The 20,087-nt window shown below is 60.0% G+C and overlaps 1 protein-coding gene across 2 annotated transcripts in view; it reads left to right on the top strand.

The window, feature by feature from the left end:
* Positions 1-20,087, top strand: part of KIF21B (kinesin family member 21B) — a 36,780-nt gene that overhangs the window by 7,651 nt on the left and 9,042 nt on the right. The window contains exons 2-30 of one of the 2 annotated variants that reach the window (XM_062013690.1): positions 816-1,038; positions 1,352-1,534; positions 4,087-4,236; positions 4,443-4,577; positions 5,384-5,551; positions 6,021-6,136; positions 6,870-7,065; positions 7,542-7,731; positions 7,817-7,880; positions 8,644-8,838; positions 9,098-9,179; positions 9,621-9,738; positions 9,994-10,185; positions 10,766-10,965; positions 11,104-11,211; positions 11,621-11,689; positions 12,025-12,254; positions 12,633-12,780; positions 12,870-13,064; positions 13,964-14,065; positions 14,160-14,325; positions 14,834-14,894; positions 15,198-15,255; positions 15,751-15,956; positions 16,525-16,599; positions 16,716-16,829; positions 17,462-17,500; positions 19,130-19,266; positions 19,782-19,962. In XM_062013690.1, the coding sequence (XP_061869674.1) occupies positions 816-1,038; positions 1,352-1,534; positions 4,087-4,236; positions 4,443-4,577; positions 5,384-5,551; positions 6,021-6,136; positions 6,870-7,065; positions 7,542-7,731; positions 7,817-7,880; positions 8,644-8,838; positions 9,098-9,179; positions 9,621-9,738; positions 9,994-10,185; positions 10,766-10,965; positions 11,104-11,211; positions 11,621-11,689; positions 12,025-12,254; positions 12,633-12,780; positions 12,870-13,064; positions 13,964-14,065; positions 14,160-14,325; positions 14,834-14,894; positions 15,198-15,255; positions 15,751-15,956; positions 16,525-16,599; positions 16,716-16,829; positions 17,462-17,500; positions 19,130-19,266; positions 19,782-19,962 (4,101 nt within the window). The remainder of the gene's footprint in view (positions 1-815; positions 1,039-1,351; positions 1,535-4,086; positions 4,237-4,442; positions 4,578-5,383; positions 5,552-6,020; positions 6,137-6,869; positions 7,066-7,541; positions 7,732-7,816; positions 7,881-8,643; positions 8,839-9,097; positions 9,180-9,620; positions 9,739-9,993; positions 10,186-10,765; positions 10,966-11,103; positions 11,212-11,620; positions 11,690-12,024; positions 12,255-12,632; positions 12,781-12,869; positions 13,065-13,963; positions 14,066-14,159; positions 14,326-14,833; positions 14,895-15,197; positions 15,256-15,750; positions 15,957-16,524; positions 16,600-16,715; positions 16,830-17,461; positions 17,501-19,129; positions 19,267-19,781; positions 19,963-20,087) is intronic. The other variant, XM_062013689.1, reaches the window with a different exon arrangement.

The following is a 20,087-nucleotide window of genomic DNA, read 5'->3' as shown; positions in this document are numbered from 1 at the left end:
GGTCGCTGCTGTGGCTTTGGAGGAATTAATGGCTGTGTTTGTGTGGTACCCAGGGAGGGGAGATGTGCAGCCAGCAGCTCTGATGAGGGCTGCTTGCACTGTGCTTGGCTCCACGCTTCCTCTTCTTCCATGAGTCTCCCAGGACCAGGCAGCCCCCCTCACCCCCCACCTCAGCCCCCTCCCAGCCTCCTACAGCCCACACCTCTGCCAAAAACCACATTTTTGGGGAGGGTTTGTGCAGGCTCCCAGCACAGCCTCACCAGTCCTCCCCTGGGGCTGAGCCCGTGCCTGGGGCCGTGGGGCAGTGCTGTGGCTCACACTGTTTCAGTGTTGGGACTATCTTGTGTTTTGCATTTCCAGCCTCTGTGGTTGCAGTTTGATGTTGCTGCCTCTCCAGCACGTCCTGCTGCCCGCTGTGCCCTGCCAGTCCCCGGCAGGGGCTATTGATCGGTGCCTACGTGCAGCCCAGAGCTCGCTGCCCGGCCGGGGGCATCGCTGTGGTTGGGCCAGCGCAGGCTGGGCTGTGCTGGGCCCTTTCCAGCAGCTTTGATTGTGGCTGCATGTCATTGCCTGTGCTGTGTTACCCAGCCCTGCCTGTCACCTGGGCTGTGGGGATGGCTGCTGGCATGCACCCACCTCTTTTCTCAGCCAGAAACACATTGAGGTTGTCGCTGCGTGCAGGAGGTGAAGCGTCCCCTGTGCTTTTGGCCTCACGCTGCTGGCAGAGCTGCTGCTGGTCCCCTGCACAGCTCCAGCGTGGGCCACAGCTCCCTGGGGAGCCCCAAGGCCACCCTCAGCCACTTCCCTCCCTGCAGGATCCGTCCCCAACTGTCCAAAGAGAAAATAGAGGGATGTCACATCTGCACCTCGGTGACGCCCGGCGAGCCCCAGGTGCTGCTGGGGAAGGACAAAGCCTTCACCTACGACTTTGTCTTTGACCTGGACACGTGGCAGGAGCAGATCTACACAACATGTGTGGGGAAGCTCATCGAAGGCTGCTTCGAGGGCTACAATGCCACAGTGCTGGCCTATGGACAGGTACATGCTCTGCCCCCTCCTTGGGCTCCGGCGTGGGCATCGGGTTGTGCCGCAGCGCTGGGTGCTGAGGTGGCGTCTGCAGGGGGAGGGGACGGGGGACGTGCGGAGTGCTGCGTGTGGAGGGGACACAAAACCTCCCTGGGCTGTGTCAGAGCTGAGGCAGTGGGTGGGAAGAGAGGGAGGGATGCTGGGGCATGGTGATGGGGATCAGAGGGGCTCAGCAGAGGTGTTTGGGGTGGCAGGGGGAGGTGTGGGGCTCGGGGAGGGGAGCTGGGAGGGCTCAGCCCGCTTCCCCCTCGCCGCCTCTCCACAGACTGGCGCGGGGAAGACGTACACCATGGGCACCGGCTTCGACATGAGCATCTCTGAGGACGAGCAGGGCATCATCCCACGGGCCATCGGGCACCTCTTCAGCGGCATCGAGGAGCGCAAGCGGGCGGCACAGAGCCGCGGCGTGGCAGCCCCCGAGTTCAAAGTCAGCGCCCAGTTCCTGGAGGTGGGTGACAGGGTCTGGGTGACAGGGTCTGGGTGACAGCAGCTCTGGGTGACAGCAGCTCTGGGTGTTGCTGTGTTGTTGCCTCACAATGGCCACAAACTGGGGAGACCCTTCTGTGGCTGCAGGGAGCCCCCTCCATGGGGAAGGGGCTTATGCTGTGGTCCCCTGGAGATGCAGGGGGCTCTGGGTTGGCTTGCTGCTGTCTGAGGTCGAGGCTAGCAGCACACCTCGCTCCCCTGGATGTGGACCAGTGTTCCCAGTGAAAAAAGGAGAGGAAAAAATGCCATTCTTGTGGGGATTTGAGGAAGGGCTGTGTTATTTCCCATGTCCTTTACTGCATCTTTGACCTTGTTTCATTGCATCCTCTCTCACCTCTGTTTTGGCCTCTCTATTTCAAAAGCCTCTTCTATTAACTACTTCTTCCCCTGGAGAAGTTTGTCCCAGAAGGTCTGGGGACCGTGTGTGTCTGCAGCAGTTTCCCTGGGTCTGGTCCTGAGGGGGAAAGTGCAAAGAAGTTCAAGATGGAAAGTGATTTAAGGCTCTGGTGAGAAAACACAGAGTGGTGTTGAGCAAAGCTGAAGTCCTGAACAAACTTCATCTGGTTGGTTGCTGAGAGGATACAGGCAGGCAGAGCGAGGCCTCATGCCATGATCTTGCCTCCCCATGACTTTGGTGGCCATCACATCTGGATTCTTCCAGATGTTGATGTCCTGGAGAGGGGAAGGTACCTGGAGCACTGACCTCCTTGCTGGAGAAACCCTTCCCAGTCATCTTTCCATCTGCAGAGCCCTGGTTAGCTCTCACAGTGCTGTTTGTCTGGCCACATCCTTCCCTCCCCATCACTCAGCCTGTCCCAGCTCCTGGCTGCTTTCCCACACACCCTTGGCCTCGTGGGGCTCTGCTCTGGGGAGCCTGTGGGCTGGGATGGAAGTGGAGACGTTTCCTGCCTGTTCTGAAGTCCTGCTGGGGAGTGAGCCTTGTTGGTCTTTCTCCTCATGCTGTTGGGGCTGGGGCATAGTCAGCTTTCCTTGGGCTGTAGGATGGGATCCTGACCTCAGCCCAGTGTGTGTCCCCCCTCCCCCTGTGTGACACGCTTCCTCTTCCTTCTCAGCCCCCCCTGTATCTGCCCTCTAAATAATCCTCTGCTACCTGCCTTTAGTTTCCCCTGTCTCAGTTTCTCCCAGTCAGTTTGGGATGACTCAGCACTGCCCCAAGGAGCTGGGTGACCCGTTAGCTGGGGTTGGGATCTGTGAGGGATGAACACTGAGTGGGGGATGTCTGTGCTGTCCCTCTCCCAGCCAGTCTTTGGAAGCATCTGTGCAGACCAAGAGTGGGGGGCACCTGGGGGTGAGGGAGCAGTGGCTCTGCTTGGGGTCACACCAACTGCCCCAGGGATTTCCTGTAGCCTTTCTTCCTTCGCCACCTCTGACCCTGGTGATTTCAGCTCTCAAAATAGCCTCAGAGATGTTTGTCTGGTGGAGGATGGGAACGAGGCTTCCTCTGCTGTGCTTCAGAGCTGCTTGTGGTCAGGAGGACATCGGCAGCTCCGGGGTGGGGGAGGTATCTGCCAGCAGTGAGGGCTTGAAGGCTTTCCCAGGGCTCTGTTACATGTGGGGTGAGTGAAACCCCATTGCCTGACCACAGCCATTGGAGCCTGTGGAGGGCTTTGCCCACTGGCCCACCATGTAGGCATGGGCATCCAACCAGGGGTTGTGCCCCTGCACCAAGACATATCCTACAGCCCCTCTTCTCCAGGCAGCCCAGGGAGGGTTCTGTGGTGCTGGTGGCTCTCAGCGTGGGCACATGGCTGCATCAGGAGCTTCTGTCCCAAGCAGCAGGGTGGGATTTGGCCCCACTGAGCCCTGTCCCGTGGCTCTGTCCCAGAGCAGGCTGCCAGAGCAGGGTTTGATCCCCAGGCAGCCTGGCTGTGCCTGGGGCAGCCAGGGATGGATTAGCCTCATCCGTTCCACCTGAGCCCTCGCGTGACCCCGCACTGCAGGGAGCTGGGTGTGAGGGGGTGAGGGGTGGCACTGAGGGGTGGTGGCAAGGGGGTGGGAATGGGCAGGAGTGGCATCATAGAGTTGTTTGGTTGGAAAAGCCCTTGAAGCTGCTGCAGCCCCAGCCCTGCCCTCACCCTGCCCAGCCCAGCACTGACCCCTGGCCCTCAGCACCTCAGCCCCACGCCTTTGGGATCCCTCCAGGGCTGGGCACTCCCTCAGCTCCCTGGGCAGCCTGGCACAGGGGCTCACACCCCTCTCAGGGAAACAGTTCTGCCTCAGCTCCAACCTCAACCTCCCCTGGGCCAACCTGAGGCTGTTTCCTCTTGTCCTGTCACTTGTTGCATGGGAGCAGAGACTGACCCCAGCTCACTGCAGCCTCCTGTCAGGGAGCTGTAGGGAAAACATGGAAACGATTCTGTGATTCCAACATGACTGCACAGCCCATCATCCTGGCTCAGGGCTGCAGCAGCAGGGTGGCACAGGGCAGCTCCTGCCAGTCCCACCATGCCAGGCTCCTGCTGCTCACCCCACACCCTCTCCCACCCCCCTCAGCTCTACAACGAGGAGATCCTGGATCTGTTTGACAGCGCCCGCGACCCCGACGCCCGGCACCGCAAATCCAACATCAAGATCCACGAGGATGCCAGCGGGAGCATCTACACCACAGGGGTCACCTCACGCCTCATCAGCTCTCAGGACGAGGTGGGTGTGGGATGGGGTGGGCATGGAGGAAGGTTGGCAGCTGGGAGACCACCAAGGAATGTCCCATCACCCGGGACTGCTGGGACAGAGCAGCCCTGGGGTGCTGCAGGGGGAGGTTGATGTGCTCGCTGGGCTTGTGGTGGGGTGCTGATGCCCTGGAAAGGTACTTCAAGGTTTTGTTCTCCCCCTGCCCTGTGTCATTGCAGCTGATCCAGTGCCTAAAACAGGGGGCTCTCTCCCGCACCACCGCCAGCACCCAGATGAACGTGCAGAGCTCCCGCTCTCACGCCATCTTCACCATCCACCTGTGCCAGATGAGAGTGTGTGCCCGCCCGGAGCTGGTGAGTGGGCTCCTGCCTCGTGGCTGGGCTGATCCCTGCGTCTGCCACCGGCAGTGTGGGCAGGGGGTCCATTGGAAAGGGGAGGGAATTTGTAGTCTTGCAGAAACCAAGATGCTGAGGGGACTGGAGGATCTTCCTGATGAGGAAAGGCTGCAGGACCTGGGGCTGTTCAGTCTGGAGGAGACTGAGGGGGGATCCCATTAATATCTATAAGTATATAAGTGGTGGGTGTCAGGAGGTTGGGGCAGCACTTTCTTCTGTTGTATCTAGCAACAGGACAAGGGGTGATGGGATAAAGCTGGAACACAAAAAGTTCTCTTTAAACATAAGGAAAACCTCTTTCCCTGTGAGGTGAGGGAGCCCAGGCCCAGGCTGCCCAGGGAGGGTGTGGAGGCTCCTTCCTTCGAGCTCTTCAAGACCCACCTGGACACGTTCCTGTGTGACCTGATCTAGCTGGACCTGCTTCTGCAGATGGGTTGGACTGAATGATCTCTAAAGGCCCCTTCCAACCCCCACTATGCTGTGGTTCATGATTCTATGGCAGAGGCAGGGCTTTGTCTGTCTTCTCTTCACTCACAGCCAGCATTAGCATTTAATGGGAGCTCAGGTCTGCCCTGGAATGACCCCATCCAAGGCAGGAGTGGTCTGGGCCAGAGGCAGCAGCTGCTGGGATCTGCTCCCCCATCCTGGAGGGGCTGGACTGGGGGGTGAATGCTCAGGCTTGTGCTGCTGTCTGGGCAGGGCTGAGGGCAGCTGTGGCTGCTCTGGGTGCGTGGGGCTGACCCTGTGCCTGTGCCGTGCCGCAGGTGAGCGGGGAGGTGTCCGGCCTCCTGGATGGAGCTCAGCCCACCACCGAGTACGAGACCCTCACGGCCAAGTTTCACTTCGTAGACCTGGCGGGCTCGGAGAGGCTGAAGCGGACGGGAGCGACGGGCGAGAGAGCCAAGGAGGGCATCTCCATCAACTGCGGGCTGGTACGGGCTGGGCAGGGCAGGGGGCTGCCAAAGGGCCTGCCCTGGGGAGCCTGGGGGAGCCTGGGGTCCTGCTTGGAGCTGCCCTGGGTGTGGGGGTTGCTGCTGTCTCTGCAGAGGTTTATCCCACCAGGTCCCATAGGCCAGGAACATGCACAATCCCAAATGCCAGTGGTGAGGGCACAGCTCTGCTGCTGAGGGCAGGACTGTGGGCAGGAGTTCAGCTGGGTGCAAGGGTGCCCCAAAAGGATGAGGTCTGCTAACTTGAGCTTAAAAAGACCTCCATGGCTTGATGCTGCTCCTCAGTGCACGTGGGAGAGAGGCACAGCCCAGGGAAAAGAGGAGCGATGCTGAGGCTGGCAAGGGAAGCCCTGTGCCCCTACCTCCTGCACCCCAAATCCAGGCCTGACATACTGGCTGGAATCTCAGTGAGAGCTGAATTGGGATGGGGGCTTTTCTTTTGTGTTGGTAGCTGGCCTTAGGGAATGTCATCAGTGCCCTTGGAGACCAGAGCAAGAAAGTCGTGCACGTGCCCTACCGTGACTCCAAACTCACCCGGCTGCTGCAGGATTCCCTCGGGGGCAACAGGTATGAGGGTCCCAGGCTGGGCTGAGCCCTGAGGAAGGAGCACAGGGGCTGTCCCCTGTATGCAGGGAGCCATGCAGGAGTGATTTCAGGACTCAGATGCCTGGTGGGTTGCCCAGGGGGAGGGGATGCCTCTGAGCAGGTAGGGCATGTCGTTGCAGATGTAAAGGCTTTGGTTCCTTGGGAGTTCCAGGCACACTTAGCCAGCTTGGGCAGGATTAACTGGTGCAAAACACTCCAGGGCCCTCATAGATCTGGGACTTGGCAGCTGGTGTTGCCCAGCGTGGGATGGATTCAGTTCCCTCCCTGCTTTAGGGGTATTTCTCCAAAGAGCCCATTCTTCCCCAGCAATCCTGGTGTGTGTGGGCTGTCTGGTGGAGCTGGGCTTTGCTCAGTGCTCTGTGATGTTTAGACACTGCCCAAGCTCCCTGGTGGAGGAGTCCCCAGCCCTGGAGGGATCCCAAAGGCGTGGAGCTGAGGTGCTGAGGGCCAGGGGTCAGTGGTGGGCTGGGCAGGGCTGGGACTGCAGCAGCTTCAAGGGCCTTTCCACCCAAAATAATTCTATGTGGGATGTTGCTGGTGCTCTGGCAGAGACTGACCTCAGTTTACACCCTGGTTATAAAACACAGAAGGGCTTAGGATGGGTGTCTAGGGACATGTAGCCTGTGTTGGGTCTGAGGTTTCCAGGTGCTGAGGTGCTGTAGGTTGGGGAAACTGTCCTTTCACCTTCCCACAGCCAAACTGTCATGATTGCCTGCGTGAGCCCATCTGACCGGGACTTCATGGAGACCCTGAACACGCTCAAGTACGCCAACCGGGCGCGCAACATCAAGAACAAGGTGGTGGTGAACCAGGACAAGACGAGCCAGCAGATCAGCGCCCTGAGGGCCGAGATCGCCCGCCTGCAGATGGAGCTGATGGAGTACAAGGCGGTGAGCCAAGGGAGATGGGGGCAGGGGCAGAGAGCCTCCTCCTCACCTTCAAATCAGAGCAGGTTTGGTGAGATAGACCCTCCTGTCTACTGTACTCTGCCCCTGTTGATAGGGGTAATTGCTGGGAGAGGTCGAGGGGTTTGAGAGATGGGGGCTCAGACAGGACCTGTGGCAAGTGTCTTGAGGTGGTGAAGCAAGGAGAAGCCTTGAAGAACCCACCTGGACACGTTCCTGTGCCCCTGAGCGAGAGGAGCTTGCTTTAGCAGGGAGTTGAGCTGGAGGAGCTCTGCAGGGCCCTTTGAGTCCTCACCATGCTGGGATTCTGTGATCTCCCACTCTCTGCCCCTTGAGCTCACACCTTCCCGATCCTTAGATTTGTCCCTGCCCCTGCTTTGGTGGCTTGGGGCAGCCCCAGAGATGAGCCCCCATGTCCCAGCTCACCCTACAGCCAGGGACCCTCCATTCTATCCCTGCAGGGCAAGCGGGTGATCGGGGAGGACGGCTCAGAGGGCTACAGCGACCTGTTCCGGGAGAACGCGCTGCTGCAGAAGGAGAACAGCGCGCTGCGCATGCGGGTCAAGGCCATGCAGGAGGCCATCGACGCCATCAACAGCCGTGTCACGCACCTCATGAGCCAGGAGGCCAACCTCATGCTGGCCAGGGCAGGTGAGGTGGGCTGGTGCGTGGTGGGGTGGGGGCTGCGGTGTGGCCCGTGTCTCGCCTCCATCCACCCGTGGCTCTGCTTCTCCAGGGGATGGGAACGAAGCCATTGGTGCCCTCATCCAGAACTACATCCGGGAGATTGAAGAGCTGAGGTGAGCTGAGCACGAGGGACTGCAGAGTCACCTGGGACCCCGGCTTGGTGGGTGCAGTGGGGGGCCTGAGCCCAAGGGCAGCTCCCAGTTCCATGTCTCCAGTGTCACTAGGGTGAACTGGGAGCCCTGATGGAGTGGCTGTGTGGCAGGAGTGCCTGGTGTCTCTCAGGCACTGTTGGTGTCTCCCAGGGACTACTGGCTCTCACAAAGTCATGTCTATCGCAGTCTCTGGCACAGTCCCAGCACCCTGTCTTTGCACATCCTGACCTTCTAACCCAACCTAATTGAGAATGGCTTTGTAGTTTTTCTGCCTGTGGCTCACAACTTCCTAAAACCTCCCTCAGGGACAGCAGGCTGTCCCTTCTTTCACCCTGTCCCATCTCCTCTCTTTGACCATGTCCTGTCTCCCTTCTTTGACGATGTCTAGGACCACCTGAAGGGAAGCTGTGGCGAGTTGGGGTGGGTCTGTTCTCCCTGGTACAAAGCACTAGAATAAGAGGAAACAGCCTCAAGTGTCACCAGGGGAGGTTCAGGCTGGATGTGGGGAGGAATCTCTTTGGTGCCAGGGCTGTCAGGCATTGGAAGAGGCTGCCCAGGGAGCTGCTGGAGTCACCGTCCCTGGAGGGGTTTCAGAGCCGGGTGGATGCTGCACTGAGGGCAATGGGCTGGTGGGTGATGGGGCTGGGACAGAGGCTGCACTCCATGAGCTGAAAGGTCTCTTCCAGCTGAAGTTGATTCAGTGTCCCATCTGCTCTGAGTTCAGGACGAAGCTGCTGGAGAGCGAGTCCATGAACGAGTCGCTGCGCCGCAGCCTCTCGCGCGTGTCTGGCCGCTCCCCGGCTGCCGCCATGGGCAGCCCCGCGGCCCCGCTGGACACAGAGGCCTCGGACGTGCTGCGGCGCGCCAAGCAGGACCTGGAGCGCCTCAAAAAGAAGGAGAGGAGGCAGCGGAGGAAGAGGTGAAAGCAGCAGCTGTGGGGAGAGAGGGAGGAAGGCTGCATGCTGCTGCCTGCCTGTCGCTGTGAGCTGGGGATGCTGCGGCCACCGGCCAGAGCTCCGGGGCGCCGGGTTCCTCCCCCTTGCACCGAGTCACCTTCCCACACACTGCATGATCCTGGAGGCTGTTCCCCCAGAGGGTCCAAAAGCAGGAGGCGAGGGGGTTGCTGGCAGGACCCATCCCCAGGCTGGGACTCACCAGCCCCCCCTCTGCCCTCCCAGCCCAGAGAAGGAGGCGTTTAAGAAGCGACAGAAACTGCAGCAGGACAATGAGGAGGAGACAGATGAGAATGATGTGGAAGAGGTGAGGGGGGGGATGATCTTTGGAGGTCCCTTCCAGCCCTTGAGATTCTGTGAGTGGAGCATTGCCATCCATGTGAGAGAGGGACCAAGGCTGGCCTGACTCTGCCAGCGGGCTGGAGGGAGGGTCTCAGAGCCAAGGGGCAGGGAGTAGCTGGTGCTCACCAGCCAGCCCTGCTGTGCAGCCCACAGCTTTCTGGGGCTTGGTTTTGGTAAATATAGGTGAAGAGGGGCTGGGTGATGCAATGCTACTCCTCTGGGAGGGAATGGATGGGGCACAGAGCTGTTCCCTTCCAGCTGTGTACACTGTGATGCTGCAACCCCTGGGTGTCCTGCATGGAGGGCAGACCCAGCTGTGGGGTGAGGGCAGGTTTGGAGGAGGGAAGAGCTGTGGAGAGAAGAACGAGGCTGTGCTGCAAGCTGAGGTTAGGCACTCATCTCTTAGGAGGAGGAGGACCAGGATGAGAGTGGCTGTGAGGAAGAGGATGGACATGAGGATGAAGATGAGGACTCGGGCAGTGAAGAGAGTCTGGTGGACTCTGACTCGGATGCAGAGGAGAAGGGTAAAATGTGCAGCCACAGGTGCTGCCCGGGGTGTGGGGGTGTGTGTGCTGGGATCCCCTGGCACTGAGCTTTGGGAAGGGACTGGATACCCTGGCCTCATCTCCTATGGAGGCTTGGGAAAGCATCAGAGTGGCTGCAGGGGAGTCTCCAGCACTCTCTGAGGTGCTGCTGTGGGTTCCCACCAGCTCCCCCTGCCCTCTCCTGTGCTGTGGCTCCCCGTCCCTCACAGCCTGACTGTCCCCCCTCGCCTCCAGCTGTGAATTTCCAGGCTGACCTGGCAGATCTGACCTGTGAGATTGAGATCAAGCAGAAGCTGATTGATGAGCTGGAGAACAGCCAGCGGCGCCTGCAGACCCTCAAGCACCAGTACGAGGAGAAGCTGATCCTGCTGCAGAACAAGATCCGGGACACACAGCTGGAACGGGACCGGGTCCTGCAGAACCTCAGTGAGAACTACTCGCCCCTGGGATCCCATCCCCACACTGTCAGCTCCCAGTCCCCACTCCTGCCTAGTTGATTCAGAGCACCCACTCCCTGCTTGCAATGCTGGCCCTGGTAGAGCTTTGCAACTCCTCTGCTTCTGCTTGAGCCCCTGGAACCCACGAGACTCTGCTTGTTTTGCCATGGGAGTAGCATTAGTCAGCTAAAGAGCTCCTGACCCCACTGGCACTGGAGAGGTGGCTGGAAAGGATGGTGAGGCAAAGCCTCTTCTTGCCTTCAACACTGTGGGAACACTTTGGCAAAGTGAGGTGCTGAGGGGCACATGAAGACCCCAGAGAGCTTGTGGTGTAGTTGGGCTCAGCAGGGCAGGATCATCCATGCCCATTGCTGGAGGTCTGTCTCTGCAGCTCCTCTCAGCTGTCCTCACTGTCCCCCCTACACACACCCTAACCCATCCCTCCCAGGGAGCATCTCACCCCCAGCCTGTGATGGGGCCAGAGCAGAGGGCCTGGAGGAGGGGGCAGCACCTGATGCCCTCGGGCAGGCTGTGTAGGCACATGCCAACCCTTCTCCTCCTTCCCCTAGGCACCATGGAGTGCTACACAGAGGAGAAAGCCAACAAGATCAAAGCAGACTACGAGAAGCGTCTGAAGGAGATGAACCGGGACCTGCAGAAGCTGCAGGCGGCGCAGAAGGAACACGCTCGTCTGCTCAAGAACCAGTCCCGCTACGAGCGCGAGCTGCGCAAGCTGCAGGCGGAGGTGGCCGAGATGAAGAAGGCAAAGGTAACCTCCCCCACACCCATGGGGAGGGCAGCCCCTGTTCCAGCCTGGCTCCCTGGCTCAGAAACAGGCTGGTTGAGGTGTGTGGGTGCCTGCCTGGGTGGGTGCCCTGGCCCAGACGGGTGCACGTCCTCGCTGCAGGTCGCGCTGATGAAGCAGATGCGGGAGGAGCAGCAGCGGAGGCGGCTGGCAGAGACCAAGAGGAACAGGGAGATCGCCCAGCTCAAGAAGGAGCAGCGTCGGCAGGAGGTGAGGGGCTGAGCATCCCCTTGCTGGGGGCTGTTTGAACTGCTCTGATGCGCTGAGGGGCTCATCAGTATCTGGGGCTGAAGGTTGGGGCCCTGCTGTGGGCTCGGCTGGGCAGCTCCCAGTGTGGTTGTCTCTGCTGTGCCCAGGGGACAGTGTGCCATCAGGGCCATCCTCCAGGCTGGAAACCTGCTTCCCAAGCTTTAGTGGTGAGAGCCCCAGGGCTGTGACCATCACTGGAGTATCTGGGCAGGACTCACAGAATCTCCAGGGCTGGAAGGGACCTCCAAAGCTCATCCAGTCCAACCCCCCATGCCAGAGCAGCACCACGTAGAGTACACAGGAACTTGACCATCTGGGTTTGGGATGTCCCCAGATGCTCCATGGGTCGGTCTCTCTCTCTCTCGTGCAGTTTCAGATCCGGGCTCTGGAGTCTCAGAAGCGACAGCAGGAAATAGTGCTGAGGAGGAAAACCCAGGAGGTGAGGGCGATGGTTTGCCCCCCTGTAGCCCCCAGTCCCCGTGGGGGTCCTGGCCCCAGCACTTGGCTCAGTGACACTCCATGCTCCAGACACCTGTGAGCTCTGGGAGGGGGATTCCCAATAGGGTGGGGGAGGATTCTGATGGTTCAGTAACCAGATGGGACATGGTCACAAACAGCAGAGGAACTGCCCATCCGCAGGGGCAGCTGAGCTCTGTGCCAGGGGATGGGCCTTGGGAAGGGGAAATAGCCCCGAGGGGTTACTGCAGGGACCTGGGGGTGATGGGGACAGGTTTGGGCGGGGGATGCCCATCTGACCCGCTCTCGTCGGGGCAGGTCTCAGCGCTGCGCCGCCTGGCCAAGCCGCTGTCGGAGCGGGCAGCGGGCAGGGTGAGCCAGAAGCCCCCGATGCTGGACTCTGGTGCTGAGGTCTCAGCCAGCACCACGTCCTCAGAGCCCGAGTCGGGCGCTCGCTCCGTCTCCAGCATCGTGCGCCAGTGGAACAGGAAAATCAACAACTTCCTGGGAGACCCCTCGTCCCCTGTGAACGCGGCTCGGCCCACCAGGTCAGGCCAGGGGCTGGCTGGGTGGGTGATGAGGCGTCCCAGGACTCCTGTGCCTGGCTTTTGGCTGGTGGTTGGAGGCTTCTCTCAGTGTTGAAGCACTGAGCCGGTGGCAGGGTGGGACTGTCCATCAGCTGGGCTGGAGCCCAGTACTGGCCTTCCAGAAGCGTGCAATGCCACGGCCCAAACCCTACTGGGCTCATCTCTTGGCCCTCTCCTTGCTAAGGGCCAAATGAAAGGTTGGGCAAGCCAGAAGTGACGCAGATGCCTCCTCTGCTTCTGACCAGGCAGAGCCCAGGCATCTTCCTGGGGCAAGCACAGCTTCCCAGGCACGGTGTGGCTGGTTGCCCACCACGTGCCTCTTCTCCCCTGTGGCTGTAGGAAGAAGTTCCCCAAGAAGGGGACGAGCCAGACGTTCAGCAAAGCCGCTCGCCTCAAGTGGCAGTCGCTGGAGAGACGCATCTTCGACATCGTCATGCAGAGGATGACCCTGGTCAACCTGGAGGCCGACATGGAGCGGCTCATCAAGGTCTCTGGGCAGAGAGAGATGGGCAGTGGGTGCAGGGCAGAGGGACAGGCTATGCCAACAGTGCCAATCTCCATCCCCTCTTCCCCCAGAAACGCGAGGAGCTGGCGCTGCTGCAGGAGGCGTTGCTGGGCAAGAGGGCGAAGCTGCAGGCTGAGAGCCCCAAGGAGCAGAAAGGGCTGCAGGAGCTGAATGAGGAGATCGAGGTGCTGGGGGCCAACATCGACTACATCAACGACAGCATTTCTGACTGCCAGGCCACCATCATGCAGATCGAGGAGACCAAGGTGGGTGCTGGGCTGGGCCTGGGGGGAGCATCCCTGGTTGCCTGTGGTCCTCACACACCCATGGACAGGCAGCTGGTCTCAGCGTGCTAGGATTATAATGAGGCTGCAGGTCTCCATCCTGCTTGTGGGGCTGGCAGTTACCAGTCCCCAGGGGAGTTTGGTGTGCTGGAAACAGGCAGGACTGGCTTATTTCCTAGCAGAAAGGCTGCAGGTTTGGTGTCCTGTCCTGACACCCGGCACTGCTGAGCAGCTCCCGGCTCCCCTCTAGTGGCTGCAGCCCAGGCTGGAGGCTCTGTGCTGGTCATGGAATCATGGAATAGTATCACAGAATGGTAGGGGTTGGAAGGGACCTTTAGAGATCATCCAGTCCAACCTCCCTGCAAAAGCAGGGTCACCTAGATCAGGTGGCATAGGAACGTGTCCAGGCGGGTCTTGAAGCCCTCCAAGGAAGGAGCCTCCACAACCCCTCTGGGCAGCCTGTTTCACTGCTCCCTCACCCTGGTCATGGCCTGTCCCTGCTGTTACCTGGGTGGCTGGAGAAGAAGGGAGTGCTGTTAATTCATTGCAGCCTCTGGGCAGTGACCTGATCAGCTGTGGAGGCTGGTGGCTGCAGCTTAGTGCTTCATCGAGTGCTGGCAGCAGGAACAGAGCAGCAGCTCAGGTTGTGTTGGCCATCTCTATGGCCACAGTAGCCACTTGGGCAGGCTGAGGAGAGCAAGTGTTGGGACTGGTGTGGCAGCAGAGGTGCTGTGCTGGCCATGAAGCCCGTGCTGCTCCCCAGCTGCACCCAACTCCCACCCTCCACCTTTCATAGAATCACAGGATCATTTGGGTCGGCAAAGCCCTCGATGGAGTCCCAGCCCTCCCCCAGCCCAGCACTAACCCATGTCCCGTTTCAGGAGGAGCTGGACTCCACGGACACCTCGGTGGTGATCAGCTCCTGCTCCCTGGCCGAGGCCCGGCTCCTGCTGGACAACTTCCTGAAGGCCTCCATCGACAAGGTGGGAGCCACGCCGGGGTGCGGGCGCCAGGGCGGGAGGGCAGCAGGGTGGCAGGATGGTGCTGAGGCCCCAGGGCACGGCTGTCGTGTGGCAGGGGCTGCAGGTGGCACAGAAGGAGGCGCAGATCCGGCTGCTGGAGGGCCGGCTGCGGCAGTGGGACGCGGGCGGCTCGGCTCACAACCACGCCATCCTGGACGCCCTGCGCGAGAAGGCCGAGTCGCACCCCGAGCTGCAGGCCCTGATCCACAACGTGCAGCAAGGTGAGACCCGGGGCTGCCATGGCCTGGGGCGGGGTGTGCTGACCCCACAGGCAGCACCCCAGGTGCCCCAGCCACCAAGGGCTGTGCTTTGGGGGTGGGGGGATGAGGACAGGGTAGGGGCAGTCATGGAATCACAGTGGTGGGGGTTGGAAGGGACCTTTAGAGATCGTCCAGTCCCTCTGCCAAAGCAGGTCTCACCTAGATCAGGTCACACAGGAACGTGTCCAGGTGGGTCCTGCAGACCTTCAGGGAAGGAGCCTCCACACCCTCCCCGGGCAGCCTGGGCCAGGGCTCCCTCACTGAAACAGTCAAATAGGTTTTTTCTTATGGTTAAATGGAACTTTGTGTGTTCCAACTTCATCCCATCACCCTTGAAAAAAGTGCTGCCCCAGTCTCCTGACACCCACCATTTGTATACTTAGAAATACGAATGAGATCCCCCCTCAGTCTCCTCCAGACCAAATAGACAGTCCCCTCCCACCACTGACCTGTGCTCTCCCTCCTGCAGAGAACGGCTACACCAGCACGGATGAGGAGGTGTCTGAGTTCAGCCTGGCATCAGATGGGAGGTGAGTGCCCATCCCAGCCCTGCCTGAGCTGGTGGTGAGTCCAGGCCTGGGGTAGGATGCCTGGTGCTACTTGTGGGGCCTCACAGGAGGACATGAATGAACAAAACCCCTTCTAAGCTTTCCTGTGGTGCCCAGCTCCTGGGAGGGGAGCAGGGATGGGAGCCCAGCAGGGAATGAAGTTGGGTCATCCCCTGGAGAAAGGCTGCTGGGGAGCAGGGGGTGACCCAAGGAGTTTGGTGGGGTGGTGGCAACTGGCTCTCTGAAAGGAGTTTGGCACTGAAGATCCATCTTTGCTCCTTGCAGCATCTCCCAGTCGTTCACCATGAAGGGCTCAGCAAGCCAGGACGATTTCAAGTTCAAGGTTAGTTGTTCTCTCTGTGTGGCTCCATCACAGGGAATGGGAGGAGAGCTGGAGGGGGCTGTTCACTCTGGGGTCTGACCCTTGGAGAGCCAGGCTTGGCATGTGACACTGTGACTGGTCTCAGTGTGAGATCAGCTCTCGGGAAGAGGGAACCAAAGCCTCCTGGTGCTGTGGTCATCTGAAGCACCAGAGGCTTGGGAAACATCCACCACATCAGCCAATACCCTCCAGAATGGGATGGGCATGGAGGAGACCCCTGTGCAGGGCCATGTGTGAGTGGGCAAAGAGGGAGGAAAGCCCCTGTTGTTCTGCACAGGTTGTCACCTTGGCTTAGAGTCTGGAGAGTCATTACTGTGATGGGCATCATGGCACCACACAGGGGGAGCTCAGCCCCCTGAGGCCAGAGGGCACGAGCTCTTCCACCCCACAGCTCCCTGGCTGCTCCTGCTGTCCTCCCCCATGCTGCTGGTGCCTCAGCCCTCTGTCCTGCTCTAGGGAGAGCCCAAGCTCTCAGGGCAGATGAAGGCAGTGTCAGCTGAGTGTCTTGGACCCACACTGGACGTCTCCACCAAGAACATCACCAAGTCCTTGGCATCCCTCATGGAGATCAAAGAGGATGGGATCAGCTTCTCCATCAGAGACCCCTATTACAAGGAGAAGGTGTCACGTACAGTCAGCCTGCCCACACGAGGAAGCACCTTGTGAGCCTGGGGCAACGGGGCTGTGGGCACTGGAGGCTGCTGGAGCTATGGGGCTGTGGGCACTGGAGGCTGCTGGAGCTATGGGGCTGTGGGCACTGGAGGCTGCTGGGGCTGTGGGGCTGTGGGATGGGGCTGAGGGCATTGGAGGCTCCTGGAGCTCTGAGGCTGTGAGGGAGGAGCTGTGCCCTGACTCTGGAGTGCAGGGCAGTGAGGGTGAGCCCAGTCCTGCTTGTCTGCAGCAAGCAGTGGGAGATTTCTCCAGTGGGACTTGAGGAGTGTCTAGGAGTACATTGATATCCTCTGTAGAGAGAAGGATGCTCCAGGAGGAGGGAAAGAAGGGGGTCCCCAAGTCACTGCCATGTGTGATCAGCCTTCTTGAAGGCTTCTTGGGTTGCCAAAAGCCTTTGCTTGTGGGCTGACTCGAGGAATCCCCTAATCTTGTGACTGTGACTCCAGGGCAACCCAACTTCTCCATTTGCTCTGCTGGGGAAAGTCAAGGGTGTTCAGCTTGGAGGGATCCCAGAAAGGTGGGGCAGGCACCCACTATGCTGTGTGTCACTTGCTTTAGTCCCAGGCAATCTCGTGGCTCAGACACTTCGCCTCTGACAAGGAGGAAATCCTACGACCGTGGGCAGCCTGCCAGGTGAGCGTGGGAGCTGCAGAAATGGTGGCATGGGCAGGGGGAGGCCAAACTGTGCCAGGCAGCTGCCAAGTGAGCAGTTCCCAAGTCATGTGTCCCTCTCATCCTTCCTGGCTCAGGCCTCCTGACGTTGGCTTCACACCTCCCTCCTCCCCTCCCACCCGGCCACGCAACGACCGCAACGTCTTCTCGCGTCTCACGAGCAACCAGAGCCAGGGCTCTGCCTTGGACAAGTGAGTGCTGGTGGGTGGGAGAGTCTGAGGGAGGGGATCACACTGAAACACCAAACAGCACGTCCTGGGTTCTGCAGGGGGTGTAGGGACACAGGACCTGCTTGGCTCCAGACAGCCTCCTGCCACCGTTTTCCCTCCATGCTCCTCTCCGTGAGGGACAGATGCTCTGTAAGGGCTGTGCTGGACCCTTGCCCCGTCCTGCCTGTTGTGTGTCCCCTCCAAGCTGTCTGCTCACAGTCCTGGCCTCTGGCTAAGCCTTACTTGGAGACTCAGAGCCCTGGAGAGGGCTGTGCATCAGGATGGGGTGAAGCAGGAGGGGGCTGACACTAGCTCACCAAGGCTCTGCAGCCTCCCAACCTGTCCCTGCAGCAGCCAGGCAGCTGCCCCCGACCTTGCTGGCAGCACTGACATCCCTGATGGAGACCTGCTGTCTGATCCTCACCTGCCCTCCTGCTCCTCTGCTCTCTCCCTTGGTTCTCCACATGTGCTTCTCTTTCTCCCTCTCTCCCCTCCTCATTCTCTCTGTCCTCCACTGGCTTGGATGCAATAACAACCCTCCACCTCTGACTCTCCCGCTGCCTCTTCTTGTCTGGGTTTTCTCTCCCATAATCCTGCTAATTTTCTGCCCCTAGGTCTGATGACAGCGATTCCTCTGTCTCGGAGGTGCTGAGGTATAGACAACTTTCTATTTATTACCCCTCCTTCCTCTCCTGCTCCTCCTGTCTGTCTCAGCAGCCTGCTCTCCCTCAGCCCTGCATGCTCCCCCTGCACCTCGCTGCTCTCCCAGCTTGCGTGTGCTGTCCCCCCTTGGCATGTCCCCTCCCCTGCCTGACACTGTCCCCTCAGTTGTGAGTTGGAACCCTTCCTGCACTGATCAGCCCTTGGGATCGTGGCTCACCACGGGCAGGGGCTGCACTGGGGTGGCAGCATGTTCTCCTCCATCTCTGATGGGTTCTCATCAGCGTGACATTGCCTCGTCCCAGGATGATGTGATGCTGGGGAAGGGGCAGCAGCCCTGGGTGCTCCCAGGGTGTCCTTCTTGCAAGCATCTTCCACACAAATACCTCCAGGTGCCCCCCACACCTGGTTGTGCTTCCCTGGTGCTGGGCCGAGCTCTTTCCCAAAGAAAACCAAGTCAGACTGTGGTGCTGAGCTCAGCCTCGGGGTTAAGGTGCTCCTGGGCTTTTCCCTCTGTAGCCTCCTGCCTGCAGAGGTTTCCCAGCCCAAGGGCCACCTCTCCCTCACCCTTTAGAAACATCAGCCCTCCAGCCTTGGAGTGTCCCTCATGGCTTCCCACAGGCACCCAGGCACTGGTGAGGTGGCACCAGATGAATCCGCTGCAGCACACTGGGCAGTTTGCAATTGGGCTGTGACACGAGTCCGTGTGTCCAAGCCCACCCCAGGGAGCCTGGGTTTCCATTGCACTCAGTGTCCCCTCCAGAAGGCAACAGCAGGGGTCAGGGAAGGGCTGCAGAGGGATTGTTTGTGGGTGCCACTAAGTGAGAAGGAAAGATCACGTGCATGAGATTTCCCAACCCAATTTAACGAGCCTGTGTTTGTCCTGACTGATGCAAACCTTCCATGGTCTCGGGCCTCGGTGTCCCAGCCTGTCAGAAGGGATTAGCCTGAGCCCAGACCCACAGGAGCCTGTGTGTGGTGGCTGTTGGTCCTCAGCACCTTGGCACTGCTGACCTGGGGGACACTGGCTCGTGCTGTGTCTCTTGGAGAAGGGTTTGGCAGGGGGAAGTCTCCTGCCCAGAGCCAGGCGGGAGTGCAGGGCTCCCCCAGCCATCGTGACAGGGATGCTGGGGGCAAGTGCCAGTGCTGTCCTTTGTCACCCATCTCTTGTCACCTTTGTGGCCTTATGTAAAGGATCAGGGCCCTGTCTCCCAAATGCCAGCAGCCATGGGCTGACAGCTTCCAAGGAACTGGGATATTGGTACCCTGAAACATTTATCCCCCAGGGAGCTTCAGAAGCTGCAGTTTGTCCCACAGTGACCTGAGGACTGATGAGCTGTGTCTCCAGGCTCCTTGGGTCAGTGCTGGACAGGGAGGAGAGGTTCAGGAGGAGAGCAGAGGCCCCTGGGAACCCCTCCTATTCCCACCCTGTGTTGCTGGGGCAGGCAGGAGGCAGAGGCTGCTCCTGGGCAGGTTCCTGAGGTTTCCATGAAGAGCCATGCTGAGGAGGACAGCAGAAGGTGCTCGGTGTGGGGCAGCTCTTGCTCTCCCATACCCCTGGGATTGTGTCATGTGGTGCCTTTCCACCCTTGCTCATGCCTGTTCTTTCTCTCCCATGCAAGGGGTGTCATTAACCCGGTGTGTGGCCCCAAGAACGCCCGGACAGCGCCGCTGCAGTGTGTCTCCATGGCAGAGGGACACACCAAGCCTGTGCTCTGCCTGGATGCCACCGACGAGCTGCTTTTCACTGGGTCTAAAGGTGTGTGGGGGACAGAGGATGTGGGGGTTGCTGGCCTGGAACCATAGAATTGTTTGGTTGGAAAAGCCCTTGAGGGTCTTTGAGTCCCAGCTCTCCCCTCATCCTGCCCAGCCCAGCACTAACCCACAGCCCTCAGCACCTCAGCTCCAGGGCTTTGGGATCCCTCCAGGGCTGGGCACTCCCCCAGCTCCCTGGGCAGCCTGGCACAGGGGCTGACACCCCTCTCAGGGAAACAGTTCTGCTTCAGCTCCAACCTCAACCTCCCCTGTGAGGCTGTTTCCAACATGGGGGAATATGTGAAATGCCAGGCATGGAGAGGATGGTTCCTCTTGGGCTTCTCTCCTGTCTTCAGTGTTGGACCCTGCCCTGTACCACCCTTGTGCCAGGGCTGTCTGGCTCCTTTCCTATGGGTGGGGGTAGGCAGTGCTCAGGGTATTACCCCCAAACCACCATCCCCTCAGAGGCAGACACCCACCCCCAGCCTGACACTCCTGGGCATGTTCTTCCTCCCTCAGACCGGAGCTGCAAAATGTGGAACCTTGTGACTGGCCAAGAAATTGCTTCCCTCAAGGGTCACCCAAACAACGTGGTTTCCATCAAGTACTGCAGCCACACGGGGCTGGTGTTCACCGTGTCCACGTCGTACATCAAAGTGTGGGACATCCGGGACTCTGCCCGCTGCATCCGCACCCTCACGTACGTGGCAGGGGGGAGCAGCTCAGGGCAGGCTCTGGGCATCTCTGGCCTTGCACAAGCCAGTCCCAGGACTTGCTAGGGCTAAAGACAAGGCCAAGTACCAGCTGCTTCAGGGCCAGTTTGCA

The sequence above is a fragment of the Colius striatus genome, chromosome 22 (genome assembly GCF_028858725.1).
Source record: "Colius striatus isolate bColStr4 chromosome 22, bColStr4.1.hap1, whole genome shotgun sequence".
NCBI classification, from domain to species: domain Eukaryota; kingdom Metazoa; phylum Chordata; class Aves; order Coliiformes; family Coliidae; genus Colius; species Colius striatus.
Note: the sequence above shows the minus strand (reverse complement) of the source record. Positions and strands in the feature narration are given on the sequence as shown.